Here is a 14,915-nt window from a genome sequence, read left to right on the forward strand (position 1 = left end):
ATCCAGGGTCTCCAGGATCACGCCCTGGGCTGCAGGTGGTGCTAAACCGCTGCGCCACCGGGCCTGCCCAAGGGTTTTATTTTATATAAGGGCTCCTTTCTAGTAGTTTGGGCTACTAAAATGTAGCCCAAATCTTAATAACATTTATGGGTTACCAAAATGTTAATATTTATAGTCATAGAACTTACTGAGAACAAAAACAATGCAAGCAGAACAATATTCTGCTAAGAAGCATGACTGATAAGCTGCATCAGCCTGCATCACAAAATAAGAAAATAGACAGAAAACACTGCATGTGTGGGTAGCTGGTGCCAATCACTGTGATTCTGAGTCACGGCTTCCATCTTACTTTCACTTGCTCTCACAGAAACTGCCTGCCATGTTATGAGCTGCCCTAAGCAGGGGCCTACATGGCCAGGAATTGAGGGAGGACTCTGGCAGACAGGCAGTGAGAAACTGAAGCCCTCAGCCCAACCACCCACAAGCAACTGAATTTTGCCCCAAACTACCTGAGTGATTTTGGAGGTCTGTCAAGCCTCGAGATGATCACAACCCTGGCTGACACCTCAATCACAGCCTCATGAGACTGAGCCATGGGACCCAGGTAAGCTGTGCCCAGACCCCTGACCAACAGAAGCTGTGAGATAATAAATGTTTGTTTCAAGCTGCTAAGTTTTAAAGTAATTTTTTACATGGCAATAGGTAACTAATACACCAGGGACAAATGAGGTATTGCTACATCCTGGCCTAAATTTGTCCTGCAATTGCCTTGGGCTAGTTATCTAACCTGCAAGGGCTGCAGGTCCTTATCTTCAAGATGGGAAGAGCCTTCCCCACCTCACAAATTAACAGCAGTATCTGTATGAAGGATCTGCTCATTGACAAAACCAGCTGGCTTGCTAGGAATTCAACACAGAAAATTTTAACAGACTCAAACCAGCTTACCAGTATCTTCAAGGAAGAATTTCAGGGAGATTTCCATATTTCTATTTCCTTATCAAAAACATTTTTAATTAGTAAAAACAAAGGACACATTCAACATCAGGTAAAAATCATGTTTTCCTTTAATTGACTATTTAATTCACACCGCTTCTCTTAGCTGCTACTTTGGTAACAATTAGGTCCCCACCTCTCAAGAACATTGCATCTGAACAGGCTGAAACAGAACCAGTGTGAACACAGGCCCCAAACCAGGGCTTTTGGAATAACACAAACAGCAAAACCAGCCTTTCTCTTCACTCAGAAAGGGATTATGAGTCAGAGGGTCTAAAGCTCCAATTTCCAAACACAGAAAACATGGGAGCTCAAGGTAAAAATTAAAACCAAAATGTATCAGAAATGAAACATAGTACCTCCTCATATACTCAAGGTCAAGATGGTTCTTGAGAAATAAGTATCTGAGCATCTGGCCTCTTGTATTAGGAATGGCCCCAGTCCAGCATTTTTAAAGGAAGATGGCTTTGTTTCTATTTCATTTCCCAAAGGGGTATAAAAATCTACTAAAAGGGATATAATCAATCAGAATAAATCAGCTCACTCACAAGACACTCAGATAATGATTTTTGGTTGCTGAGTATAGTCAGCACATTATTTTCAAAGTGGCAAAATTCAGGGTAATCTGAGAATTCAAAAGTGACAGCTACATTTGCTGATAGGTTTATGTGAGACACACATACATTTTTTCCAGTGTATATGTCAAAGGACCAAGATCCCTGATCATCAAAATAAGTTATTTTGTACATTATATAGTGCACAGAACAACAGAGGGAAAGACACTTTCTCGGAGAATGACCAAAAGGCATTTTGCAAAAGGTTCTTATCACTCTGAAGCAGTAGGACTGGAGCCCAGTGCCTTGTGGCCTTTATTAGCTTGACCCCTCCTCTTCTTTGGTTGTAGTGGCCTCAGTGGCAGCTGTCTCTTCTAAACGTTCTGCTGGCTTCTCCTCTTCCTCCTCTTCGTCCTCCTGGGGATAGAGGTCGGGATATTTCTGCATGCATTCCTGCATGGCCCGGAACTGGTCTACACAGTCTGACCCCTTGACATCCTCTGTGCTATAGTGGAAGCAGGAAAAGGCTGACTTGAACTGTTCCCCACAGGGGCCACTGGCCATTCCCCCAAGGCACGGGCAGTTCCAGTTAATGTCTCCATTTGGCAGGATCAATCCTAGAACAGGAAGATGGGCAAGGAAAATGTGAGACAGGCTCTTAAAGTTTTCTGAAAAAGCAAAACCAAGTCCAGTACTCAAAAGCTACTTGGGAGGTACAAAACAGTAGGAACTGCTGCCTGGTACACCCTTCCCTGTGAATCTACAATTCGATTTAGATTGGGTTCAAATGCTTGGTGCAAATGCAGCATCCTTTGGCTTGGCTGGAGAGAAGCCATCATTGGCAACTTTCTCCATGCACTATATATTCTCAGTAGCCTCCCAGTGCGATGGCTGTGGCTGTGCTCCAGAGCTAAACACTGGAAACCATTTAATCCAAAGAAGAAGCCATCATTGGGTTGGTTAACAAGAAGCCTTTTCAAAGCCCCAACACTTTGAGCTAGGTATTGATCTTCTTTTGTTCTCTACTCTGCTCCTGTTCAAATGATCAGGACCAGACCACCCCGTCAAGCCCCTCTGGCTCTACAACCATCCTCAGAAGCTCAGCTCAGTGTGAGGACTGGCAAAGAGGAGTCTAAGCCTTCTGCACCAACAGGAAGATGTCCAAGACATGTTGTGTAAGGACAAAGCTAGTGGCATACCAGATGATGTGGTTCTAGTCTCCTAACAGTGAAAATCTAGAGGGATGTTAACCATATGAACCAAACTGCTAAACAGCACATGTGTATCAGGGTGGGGTGCACCTACAGACTATCAGTTGCAATATTCTATAGGCCCCCCTACGTTTGAATTCTACCCTTTCTTGTCTTTGAACCTTATTCACATCTAAATAGTATTTCCTGGGGGCACCCCAGGTGGCTCAGCGGTTTAGCGCCTGCCTTCAGCCCAGGGCGTAATCCTGGAGACCTGGGATGGAGTCCCATGTCGGGCTCCCTGCATGGAGCCTGCTTCTCCCCCTGCCTATGTCTCTCTCTCTTTCTCTCTCTCTCTCTGTGTCTCTCATGCATAAATAACTAAAATCTTAAAAAAAAATAGTATTTCCTGTTTTTTTTTTAAATTTTTATTTATTCATGATAGTCACAGAGAGAGAGAGAGGCAGAGACATAGGCAGAGGGAGAAGCAGGCTCCATGCACCGGGAGCCCGACGTGGGACTCGATCCCAGGTCTCCAGGATCGTGCCCTGGGCCAAAGGCAGGCGCTAAACCGCTGCGCCACCCAGGGTTCCCTATTTCCTGGTTTTCCAAAATGCTTTCAAGATGATGGCTTCATTTCCTTTCGTAATAGACAGGGAAATAGGATTCATATAGAAGTTTCTTACCTGATTTTACAGGACCGAGGGCACTCTGTTAAGACTCTAAAATGCCCAGTGAAATTACACAGTTTTTCACTCCAACCAAGTACTAAGGCATGGCACTCTGAGTTAGTGTCCAAAGTCCTTGGCCTAAGCTGAACCCTGCCTCTTCATTCTAGCTCAGAAAACTTCAATGATCAACAGATCTGCGGCTGCAGTTCCTTACTTATAAAATGGGCTAACAGTGGGCATCTCAGTGGGTAGCACATCCCCAGCAGGCAATTCACCACTAGACCATCAGCAGCTGCAGGGCACGTACTCAAGTACCAAACTACCTGTTTGTGTGGTAAAACACATAGTCTTTTTGACAACCTTCTTCAATATGTACTACAAATCGCAGTTTGCACATGAAATTTTTGTCGTGCAATGGAGTCTAGTCAGGACTACAGCCAGGGCCCAAAGGATTCCCAGAGGCCAAGCTATCTCCCCCACATCTTACCACCTCTCCCTACGCAGGCCAGCATGGTACAGGTACATCTGTACACCTCAGAGATATTATGGGTTAGGTCACAGACACCACAATAAAGCCAGTATCACATAAAGCGTATCAAATTACTTTCTTGGTTTCCTGGTGCATAGGAAAGCTATGTTTGTACCACAGTGTAGTGTATTCAGTGCATAATAGCATTATGTCTAAAAAACACTGTACATACATTAAATGAAAATACTTTATTGCTAAAGAATGCTAACCATAATCTGAGCTTTCAATGAGTTGTAAATTTTTGCTCGTGGAGAGTCTTGCCTGGATGTTGATGGCTGCTGACTGATCAGGGTGGTAGTTGCGGCAATTTCTTAAAATAAGACGACAATGAAATTTGCTGCATCGACGAACTCTTCCTTTCATGTAGCATGTGATGCTGTTTGATAGCATTTTACCCCCCAGCAGAACTTCTTTCAAACTGAAATCAATCTGCTTTATCAACTATTCTAAGTCTTTAGTTGTCATTTCAACCATCTACATAGCATCTCCACCAGATGTGGACACCTAAAGAAACCACTTTCTTTTTTTTTTTTTAATTAAATTTTTTTTTAATTTTTATTTATTTATGATAGTCACAGAGAGAGAGAGAGAGAGAGGCAGAGACACAGGCAGAGGGAGAAGCAGGCTCCATGCAGGGAGCCCGACGTGGGATTCCATCCCAGGTCTCCAGGATCGCGCCCTGGGCCAAAGGCAGGCACCAAACCGCTGCGCCACCCAGGGATCCCCAAGAAACCACTTTCTTTGTTAATCAGAAGCAACTTTTCTCCTGATAAGGTTTCTTTTTTTTAAAATTGAAATATAATGAACATACAGAGCTATATTTCTTTTCAGGTGTACAATATATATAATTCTATACCCTTCTCAATGTCATCAGGGTAAGTATACTCTTAATCCCTTTCACCTGTTTCACTCCATCCCCAGAAATCATCAGTTAAAGCATGATCATGAGATCAAAGCAGTTCAGTCATGTCTTCAGGCTCTACTTTTTTTTTTTTTTTAAGATTTTATTTATTTGAGAGAGTGTGAGAGAGAGCATGAGCAGGGGGGAGGGGTAGAGGGAGAAGCAGATTCCCTGCTGAGCAGGGAGCCTGATGTGGGACTCGATCCTGGGACTCTAGGACCATGACCTGAGCTGAAGGCATGGACTGAGCTCCCAGGCTCCACTTCTAATCTCCAGTTCTCTTGCTATTTCCTCCACATCTGCAGTTACTTCTTCCCCTGAAGTGCTGAACCTCTTAAAGTCCTCCATGAGGCTTGGAATCTGCTTCTTCCAAGTTCCTGTTCATGTTGATATTTTGACCTCTTCCCATGCATGAATCACCAATGTTCTTAATGGCATCTAGAATGGTGAATCCTTTCCAAAAAGTTTGACTTCAATTGATTTCAGCCAGATCCATTAGAGGAATCACTATCTATGGCCCCTATAGCCTTATGAAATGTATTTCTTAAAACAGTAAGACTTGAAATCAAAGTGACTCTTTGACCCCTGGGCTGCAGAATGGATGTTGTGGTAGCAGGCATGAAAACAACATTCATCTTGTACCTCTCCACCAATGTTCTTAGGTGACCAGGTGCATTGTCAGTGAGAAGTAATATTTTAAAAGGAATCTTTTTTTTCTTTTTTTTCTGAGCAGTAAGTCTTAATACTGGGCTTAAAATATTCAGCAAACCATGTTGTAATAGAAGTGCTGTCATCCAGGGTTTGTTGTTCTATTTATACAGCACAGGCAGAGGATATTTAGCATAATTCTTAAGGCCCCTGGGATTTTTGGAATAGCGAGCACTGGCTTCAAGTCTGCATTAGCCCCTAATAAGAGTGCCCGTCCTTTGAAGCTTTTTTTTTTTTTTTCCTTTGAAGCTTTTTTTTTTTTTCCTTTGAAGCTTTGAAGCCAGGCACTGACTTCTCTTCTGTAGCTATGAAAGCCCCAGATGGCATCTTCTTCCAACAGAAGGCTGTTTCATCTACGTTGAAAATCTGTTTAGTGAAGCCACCTTCATTAATGATCTCAGCTAGATCTTCTGGATGACTTGCTGTAGCTTCTATATCAGCACCTGCTGCTTCACTTTGCACTTTCATGTTACAGAGACGGTTTCTTCCTTAACCCTCAGCAACCACCTCTGCTAGCTTCACATTTCTCTTCTGCAGCTTGCTCACCTGTCTCAGTCTTCACGGAATTAAAGAGGGCCTTGCCTCCATTAGGCTCTGGCTTAACGGAATGTTGTGGCTGGTGTGATCCTCCCTCCAGACCACTAAAACCTTCTTCCTATCAGCAATGAGGCTGTTTCACTTTCTTATCATGTGTTCACTGGAGTAGCACTTTTAATTTCTTTCACAAACTTTTCCTTTGCATTCAAGACTTGACGAACTGGTATAAGAGGCCGAACTTTCGGTCTATCCTGGCTCCTGACATGCCTTCCTCACTAAGTTCAATCACTTCTAACTTTTGATGTGATGTGACAAGCTGCACAACCTCCCCTCTCAAACACTTAGAGGCCACTATCGGTTATTAAGTGGCCTAATAATACTGCCATGTCAGGGAATGGGGAGACCCGAGGAGAGGGAGAGACAAGGAAGAGCCAGTTGGTAGAAAAGTCAGAACATATATTGATTAAATCATAACATTAATTGATTAAATTCCACATCTTACATGGTTTGTGGCACCCAGAACTGCAATAGATCATCAATCACAGTTAGTCCATGGCTGGGAAGGACACCTGAGAGCCCAACATTGGCCAGGACAAAATGGGAAAGGAATTTTGGGCATTCTCCCCAGGAAGGGTCTGTGGGTCCCCAGGAGGCCTGTGTCACTTACCATGCTCTTCATACGGATCGTTGGGATCATCAGCCACCAGCTCTGCATTGCTCGGAGTTTCATGGTCCTCTTTGGTCACAAATATGATTCGATCCTTCCCTAGTATTTGGAGAATAGAGGAAGAAACATCTCACTCAAGAGCAGCCAAGCTGCCCCAAACCCAAAAAAAAAAGCCACACAAACCACGTTTTAAGACTGTCCTATGCAAAACCCCAAAGCGAGGGGACCATCAAACTGCCCTCCCTGAGCTGCATCACTGAGTCTGTGTGATGTTCTAGCAGCCACTTCTACTCCGTGCCTGCAACCAAAACAGTAAATCCACCAAGGTCATGGTGAGGAAGAAGATGCCATATGCACCCTCCAGGTAGGAGATGAAATGCCTGATCTAATGAAACGCAGCTGCTTGTAGTCCACAGATTTGATTACTCTGGTGCAACAACTTTTTCCCTCTTCCCATCAAGAAAGGGGCAGTCCCATCTCAGAACGCCCATGGCATTCCAACTGTCCCCATTATGTCCCATCAACCCATGAAGGCCGCATCAACCTATCGTGTCTCCTATCCTCCCCAGGCCCAGCAGGGAGCTGCAAGCTTGCCAGCCTTCAGACAACTCTAATGGAATGAAGATGACTTGTGAGGGCCTTCGGAGTACCTGCCACTGGGCACCCCACCCCGCTCCACTAGGGCTTGAATGAATGTGGGTGGGGAAAGGGTGGAGGTTTGGGAAAAATGCATGCAGGGAAAGACTTGTCTCTAGCCCCCCATGGGCTTACCCACACCATTCAGAATGCACACAAAGTCTGAAGAGAGAGACCTTTCACAAGAGGAGACGGCAGTGATGTGGGTGCCCGGCCAGCATCCCCTCGCAGCCCACTTGGCTGATGTAGTCACTGAAGTGTGTCCAAGAAGGTGCCGGGTGGGAGATTAAAACTGGCCTCTGAAAGGCCCAGGACACAGGTAGCCCCACAATTAAGCACCCACAAGACTCCCTCTGGCCTCTTGGCCCCTAATCATGGCCAAAAAGAAGGGGTCACTATGGTGGAGAATGCTGTGGCCATTCGCCATGGCCCATGAGGCCTGGGGCTGTTTCCCAACTCGTGGAATGACTGGGGGAGGAGAGATCATTTCATGAAGTGCTGATGTTATCCACTTCTATGACAATCTGCAGTCTGTTATTTTTTAGAACAATCACCAAACCTAAACATAACAGGCTGAGCGGCAGGGTCAGCAGGAGGCCCTGCAAGGAGTAGCATCGCGAAGCCAGCGCTTCATGTGAACCCTGTGAACTGATCAGGCCAGAGCCCCTGGCCCTATGTGCCTGGCTGCTAGGGGGTCCTGAGCCTCCTGAGTGGTGGGAGCCAACTGCATGCTGTGTGAGGAGCGTCTCCTCATGGGAGGCTGTGTGGGCACAGGAACGGGAATCAGTGTTGACTGAACTGGGATGGGTGTGATCCATGGCTTTTTATACATCAGAAAACCAGCCCGGAGTGGTTACTCAAAATCAACCAGCCGGCAATGGCAAGGCAGGCACCCTCCGGCTCTCTCCCCTGCACCTTACAGCTGTCCACATTACTTTACCTTCCTAGAGCCAGTGGCCATCAGCTAACTACACAGCAGGAATCTGTCTGATATTCCTGTTGTGGTTGGGAGCACTTTGTCTTCAGCACCCTACACACTCTGCATGTCATCAGTTTCCCCTGTAGTCCCTGGAGGGCAGACTGGGGCCAGCATGTCAGCTAGCTCCTGCCGTCCCATCACTAGCCTGAGAGGAGCCAAGAGGAGCCCCATTTTATAGGGGTGAGCCTAAGGCCCTAGGAAGTAATGTGCCTGAGCTCACACCAGTCTGGAATTTGAACCCAGCTCTGTGTGTCTCCAAAGGCCATGCTGTGGGGATCCTTTACCTAGGCTCACCATGTCCCCTACCTCAAGACACACAAGCATAAAAACAACAGGTGACACAGGGTCCTGAACATGATTCAGACTCTGTCCTGAAAGCTTTGTGTGTTTAGGGCAGGAATAAATGTTTTGTACAATAAAGCCCCAAGAAGCTTAAAATCAAGAGAATGTTTGCCGAGTGAATAAATGGGAGCTTTCTTCTAGGCTACTGGGTGCTCACCTGGGGAAAGGCAAGGACAAATTCAGTGACCCCATGACTACCCATTCTCATCCAGGAGATGTGGGACAACGGGACCTCATCTGGAATGGGATGGGAGACACCTGGCATTTAAGACTTCTCCAGGTCTCATCCAAACTGGCTGTTGGACAAGGCCTTTGTCAGTGGCCCAGAGTGATAGCTACAATGAGGGCAGATACTGGGCCTGCAGAAGCATGGCTCTCAGAGCTGCTGGCATTTTCTCTCAGTATTGCAGCTGTTTTCCCTTCACATTTAGAAAAGTTCAGTCACATGTTTGTTAAGAGAGACCAAGGAAAAAGATGTGGGTCCACTCCACCGCACTGGGCTGGAATATTTAGGGAATAGGCGTGGGGAAAGTACTGGAGCTAAAGCCAGAGCCACACTTCCAGAGACAACTGTTCAGGGGACAGAGGGAAGGCACCCTTCTATGCCTCCACAGGGTCTCCCTCACAGGGTAACAGACAGTTAAGGATGGCCAACCCTTGGCATGCTTGGGGACTGGGCCTCCAGCCCACCCATGGTGCTGCCGTCCCATGAGCAGCTCCTGCCTGCGTGTCACATGTGAGCTCTCCCTCCATGCGCTCAGCTGCAGTCCTGTCCCTGACTGTGAACAACTAGGATGGGTGCCTCAACTCCTCTACCCAGCCAAGGCCACACAACTGGGGAGTGCACGAGAGGAAGCGAGGGCCTGTCCACCTGCTGCTCGCGTGAGAGCACCATAGAGCCCCCGTGGGTCTTTGACTGACGTTTGGTGGCCTCGTCGGCATTGTCATCACACAAGCAAAATTAGCTTCATCTGGAAATCCTTCAGATTCTAAGAGCCTCGAGAGCAAAGTACTGGGTCTTGCTGCTCCTCACCTCCTCCACCAGTCTTTTTACTTAGTGGATGTTTATTTAAACATTTTAAATAAAGTTGCAGTTTATGGATACCTTTAGTTGATTATGGTGGCTTCACCTAAGTCTTACAGGCTTCACAGACAGAAATGAAGTGTGGGGAGAATGGGCCCGCTGCGCTCTGTCTGGCAGAAAAAGCAAGGATTCTGGGGATCCCTGGGTGGCGCAGTGGTTTAGTGCCTGCCTTCGGCCCAGGGCACGGTCCTGGAGTCCCAGGATCGAGTCCCACATCGGGCTTCCTGCATGGAGCCTGCTTCTCTCTCTGCCTATGTCTCTGCCTCTCTTTCTCTCTGTGTCTCTCATGAATAAATAAATAAAATCTTAAAAAAAAAAAAAGAAAGAAAGAAAGAAAGAAAGAAGAAAGAAAGAAAGAAAGAAAGAAAGAAAGAAAGAAAGAAAGAAAGAAAGAAAGAAAAAGTAAGGATTCTGAGCCTCGCTGAGCAGCACTTTTCCTACCCTGGATGGATGTCTTGGTCTGTTCGGGCTGCTATACCAAAATACCACCACTGAGGTAGTTTATAAACAGAAAGTTATTGCTCACAGCTTTGGAGGCTGCAAGTCTAAAATCAAGGCCGCAGCCTGGTCACCTTCTGACAAGGGTCCCTTCCTGGGTCACAGCAGCTGCCTTCTTGTTGTGTCCTCACAGGGTGGAAGGGGCTAGAGGTCTCTCCAGAGCCTCTTTTATGAGGGAATTCATCCCATATATGAAAGCTCCATCCTCAGTCCCTAAGCACCTCTCAAAGGCCCCACCTACTAATACTATCACCCTTGGAGGTCTGAATTTCAACCTATGAAATTGCGGGGACACATTCATACCCTAAAACTGGGGGAAAGAAGGTCCCCCAGGTGATCTATGGTTTCTGGGCAGGGATTTATCTTTGCATCCCTAATCCTGGTATCCAGATGGTGCTGTTTGTTACATGGACAAATAATAAGGGCTAGAAACCATCTGTAGAAAGAACAGAAGCACAGCTCTGAGCCTGAGACAGAAGCCCAGTTTTGGGAGGTCTGGCTCAGTGGCATCAATACCACAGAGCTTTAGGCCTGGGGTTCAAATCTGGATTTAAGCACATAACAGGCTGTGATCTCAAGCACCTTCTTGTGGCCTCAGGAAACAGGTCCCCCAGCAGCTCAGCCTCTTCCTCCCATGGTCAGGGCAAGAACCACAAGACTTTGCTTAAACAAAACAGGTGAAGTGAGTTTCTGCTCTCACCTGAAATTCCACTCAAAAGACAGTAATTTTTTAAATGGCATTAAATGACAAGGATAGAATGGGCACAAAAAGAGATAATCACAGACTAGAAAGGTCAGTAAAGTTTGAGAAGTGGGCAAGCTGAGAGCAGAGTGCTCTCTGATCTAACAAAGCTGAGCCCAAAGTCACATGGAGGGGAAGTCAGCTAGAAGAAAATCCATCGTCACCCCTGGACCCTGGTAAGGGTCAGGAATCAGGGGCCGAAGCGCCCACTCGGAAAGCAGGACTTAAGGGTGAGGCTGAAAATAGGAAGACTGATTGAACAGCTAGATACCAAGACACCTCCAATTCAGTAGTTTTTCCCATCCTTGACTCCTTTCTCTCAACCTCCATCTTCCAATCTGGTTGGCACTCTACCTTCAAATACAGGCAGAAAAATCTGCATCCCACACCTCTAAGAGGCCATCTCCCACCACTTACTCCCTCCATTCCCACACCCCCTTGCTTTTACTAGACACATAGGTGCACACCCACCTCTAGGCCTGGGCCTAGGCTGTCCTCACTTCTGGAAGCACTCTCCAGATATCTTCACAACCACTCTCTCCCTGCCTTCATACCTCCTGCTCATACATGCCGCCTTCTCTGACTGCTCCCCATCTCCCTTGGCCTGGCTTTTTCCTCCAGTGCTTTTCCTCACCTGATGTTTTACCATATATTTGCTTACCCCTGTCACCCCTATGGAAGTATCAGCTCTTCCTGGGCATGGATTTGTCTATTCCATTCACTGAAGTATCCCCAGAGCTTAGAACAGCGCCCAGAACATGGTGGGTAATCAATATGTGTTGAACAAATAAATGTAGAACGGAGAAACCAAACTGAAGACCTCAGCAAAGAACAGGAAGACAGAATCATTACTAACATTCAGTAGATTACAGCAAAACAACCTTGGATGGGTGGTCTCATTGCTCCCAGAAAGGGGAACGGAATACACGGAATCTTTACATGTCGAAATCTTCAGCAGATCCAACCCGGAAAGAGTGCACATCTCTTCCCCAATGCTAAGAGAAGCATATCATGTCATCTGTGCTCACCAGCACCTGCTCAGAGGCTGGCACACCACCGGGGCTCAATAAATGTTTGCTGAGGAACTGGAGAAAGCAGACAGCAACAGAAAAGAGGAAACAAAAAGAAGGACTGGTGTATCACTGATACAGAAAAGTGCAGTGGTCTCAGGCCAGGGAGAAAGGCTGAGTCCACACTATGTAACACCTTGGATGCCAAAACTTTTGACCCGAAGGCTGGAGGGTGGGGGGGGACCCTTGAAGTAAATTTGCACAGGCAAGTGACTGTTTCAGAACTCAGAATGAAGAGCCAGCCGTGGGAAGAGCTGAAGGACAGAGGTATCAGGCAAAGTACAACCAAGATGCAAGTGTGGCTCAGCAATGATTGGGGTAGTTAGAAATCAGGCTGGAGAGGCACCTGGGTGGTTCAGGCGGTTAAGCTTCTGCCTTGGCTCAGGTTATGATCCCGGGGTCCTGGGATGGAGCCCATGCATTGGGCTTCCTGCTTAGTGGGGAACCTGCCGCTCCCTCTCCATCTGCCGTTCCCCCTGCTTGTGCTCTCTCTCCCCCTCTCAAATAAATAAATAAAATCTTAAAAGAAATCAATCAATCAACCAACCAGTCAGGCTGGAGCCATATAAGGTAGGGGCTTTCAATTCTCATCCCCAAATTAGAGACAGATTTTTGACCCAGAAAAAGATAAAGATCCATGCTTTGGTGGCAGATGGAAACTACCTTTCCTTTCCCAAAAAACCTGACTCCTAGATATCCTTATAGGCAAGGAGAGGTCTTATTCGTCTGCATAGCCTCATTATATCTAAAAAGCTCAAAATTATTTGCTAAATGAAGTAAATCAGAAACCCAAAGGAAAAAAAAAAGAAAAAAAAAGAAACCCAGAGAAAGAAAATTTAAAAAAAAAAAAAAAGAGGTCTACTAACAAAGTGGTGAGGGCAGAGAACTTTTGTTCATGGCACCACTATTTATCACTAAAAATAGTACTCAGGAGAGACATCAGTGAGTATTAGAAAATCATAGTATTATGGCTTTATGACCCCAGAAAGGAGTGGGTCCAAAAGCAGAATGAGGTACTGGGGAAAAAGCTTGACATTTTAGACTGAGCTGTTCTAACAGGATGTATGAAAGACCTTGGGTAGGTCATCTCCTCTGGTCTTCAGATCCCCGAAACAAACTAAGGGAACCAGACTGACTATTCACCAAAGAATTTCTGGGTGAGTTCCAACTCTCTGTGTAGCTTTACTTTCTCATGTGTCCACCATCCCTATCAACAGGCACAGACAAGATGCCCACGAGTGATCTGTTAAATGAATGAAGACCAACTTCTCATCTTACAAGACTGGAAACTGGGGCCTGGTTAGATGGCAGCTCAGGGACAGAAAGCTAGTTAGTGGCGGTGAGTGGGGAGGCCCTGGGACTCCTGGGTTCTTCAGCAGAGGTAGGAACAGATGAAGGAAAGCAGAGAGAGGTGGGAGGAGATGGGCACTTTGCTGGAGGAGTGGAGGTGGTGGAAGTGGAAGTGGAGGTGGTGGAGGAGGAGGTGGTGGAGGTGGAAGTGGAGGTGGAAGTGGTGGAGGAGGTGGAGGAGGAGGAGGAGGTGGAGGAGGTGGTGGAGGAGGAGGAGGTGGTGGAGGTGGAAGTGGAGGTGGAAGTGGTGGAGGAGGTGGAGGAGGAGGAGGTGGAGGAGGAGGTGGTGGAGGAGGAGGAGGTGGTGGAGGTGGAGGTGGAGGTGGTGGAGGTGGAGGTGGAGGTGGTGGAGGTGGAGGTGGAGGTGGTGGAGGTGGAAGTGGAGGTGGTGCTGTTCCAGCTGAGAGCTCCTGGAATCCAAGGGGCGCCAGACGGGGCGGTGATCAGACTGCGGAAGCTCGAACCCCAGCTCCAGGACCGACGGGGTCCGGTGCCTCAGGCGTAGTAGGCGCTCGGTAAATGCACCCGTGGGTGGCACTTTTAGCACTGCTGTGCAGCGCGTGCGAAGGAAAACGCGCGATGTGTGGTTAAAAGCGGTAGTAAAGGGATCCCTGGGTGGCGCAGCGGTTTGGCGCCTGCCTTTGGCCCAGGGCGCGATCCTGGAGACCCGGGATCGAATCCCACGTCGGGCTCCCAGTGCATGGAGCCTGCTTCTCCCTCTGCCTGTGTCTCTGCCTCTCTCTTTCTCTCTCTCTCTCTGTGACTACCATAAATAAATTTAAAAAAAAAAAAAGCGGTAGTAAAAACAATAAATCCCCAATTACAAGCCAGAGGAAGCGGGCTCAGCACTTCCCGTGCCCCCCCCCCCCCCCCCAGTTTACAATGCTCCCACGTGCCGATCCTACTGAGGTCCGGGTTCGAGGCTCAGAGTGACCTTGGACCAGCCTCATTCCTCCCGGTCTCCGTTCTCTCATTTGCAAGGCGGAGGTGGCGGCCCCACCGCCAGGCCCTCCCAAGGGTCCCGAAGAGGGGGCCCCGGGCCGCCCCTGGAGCCGCTCGCGCCCGCAATGGGGTCGCGGGACGCCGGGGCCTGCACGGCCGCGGGGGGGGGGGGGGCAGCCCCGCATGTCCCCTGCAGGCCCTCGTAGGCCGGTCTCCAAGGCAGCCCGACCTCCCTACCTCCCTACCTTCCTGCCGGCAGTAGGCCATGGCTGCAGCCCCGGGGCTCAGACCTGGCGGCGGTAGCGGTGGCGGCGGCACAGGCGGCAGCGGGCTCACGCGGTGACCTCTTCTTAGGCAGGGCGGGCGGCTCCGAGGCCCACGCGGACCCGCCCCCTCCAGGCCTGCCCGCCGCGCGCCTGCCTCCGCGCCCTCCCAGCCCCAGCCCGGCCCCTCTCAGCTGGGAACTACATTCCCCAGGGACGCGCGCGCGGCTCGCGGCTCTCCGGGGCAGTAGGAACTACA

At 48.1% G+C, this 14,915-nt stretch overlaps 1 protein-coding gene across 1 annotated transcript; it reads right to left on the minus strand.

Annotated features, from left to right (window-relative positions):
• Positions 1-1,046: 1,046 nt before the first annotated feature.
• Positions 1,047-14,818, minus strand: CHCHD4 (coiled-coil-helix-coiled-coil-helix domain containing 4). The gene is made up of 3 exons (XM_055342664.1): positions 14,639-14,818; positions 6,751-6,849; positions 1,047-2,164 (listed from the first exon to the last, which is right to left on the minus strand). Exons 1-3 carry the CDS (start codon positions 14,658-14,660, stop codon positions 1,866-1,868), a joined length of 420 nt encoding a protein of 139 aa, XP_055198639.1. The 5' UTR covers positions 14,661-14,818; the 3' UTR covers positions 1,047-1,865.
• Positions 14,819-14,915: the final 97 nt, after the last annotated feature.

Source organism: Nyctereutes procyonoides, unplaced genomic scaffold (assembly GCF_905146905.1).
Source record: "Nyctereutes procyonoides isolate TBG_1078 unplaced genomic scaffold, NYPRO_anot_genome, whole genome shotgun sequence".
NCBI lineage: Eukaryota > Metazoa > Chordata > Mammalia > Carnivora > Canidae > Nyctereutes > Nyctereutes procyonoides.

What these genes read in the sequence shown, in the direction of transcription:
- CHCHD4 (XM_055342664.1), bottom strand. Translation starts at nt 14,660, where the DNA reads ATGGCCTACTGCCGGCAGGAAG. An exon ending in GGCCTACTGCCGGCAGGAAG is followed by an intron (nt 6,850 to 14,638) that starts GTAGGGAGGTAG and finishes TCCAAATACTAG; the next exon opens with GGAAGGATCGAATCATATTT. An exon ending in CGATCCGTATGAAGAGCATG is followed by an intron (nt 2,165 to 6,750) that starts GTAAGTGACACA and finishes TTCCTGTTCTAG; the next exon opens with GATTGATCCTGCCAAATGGA.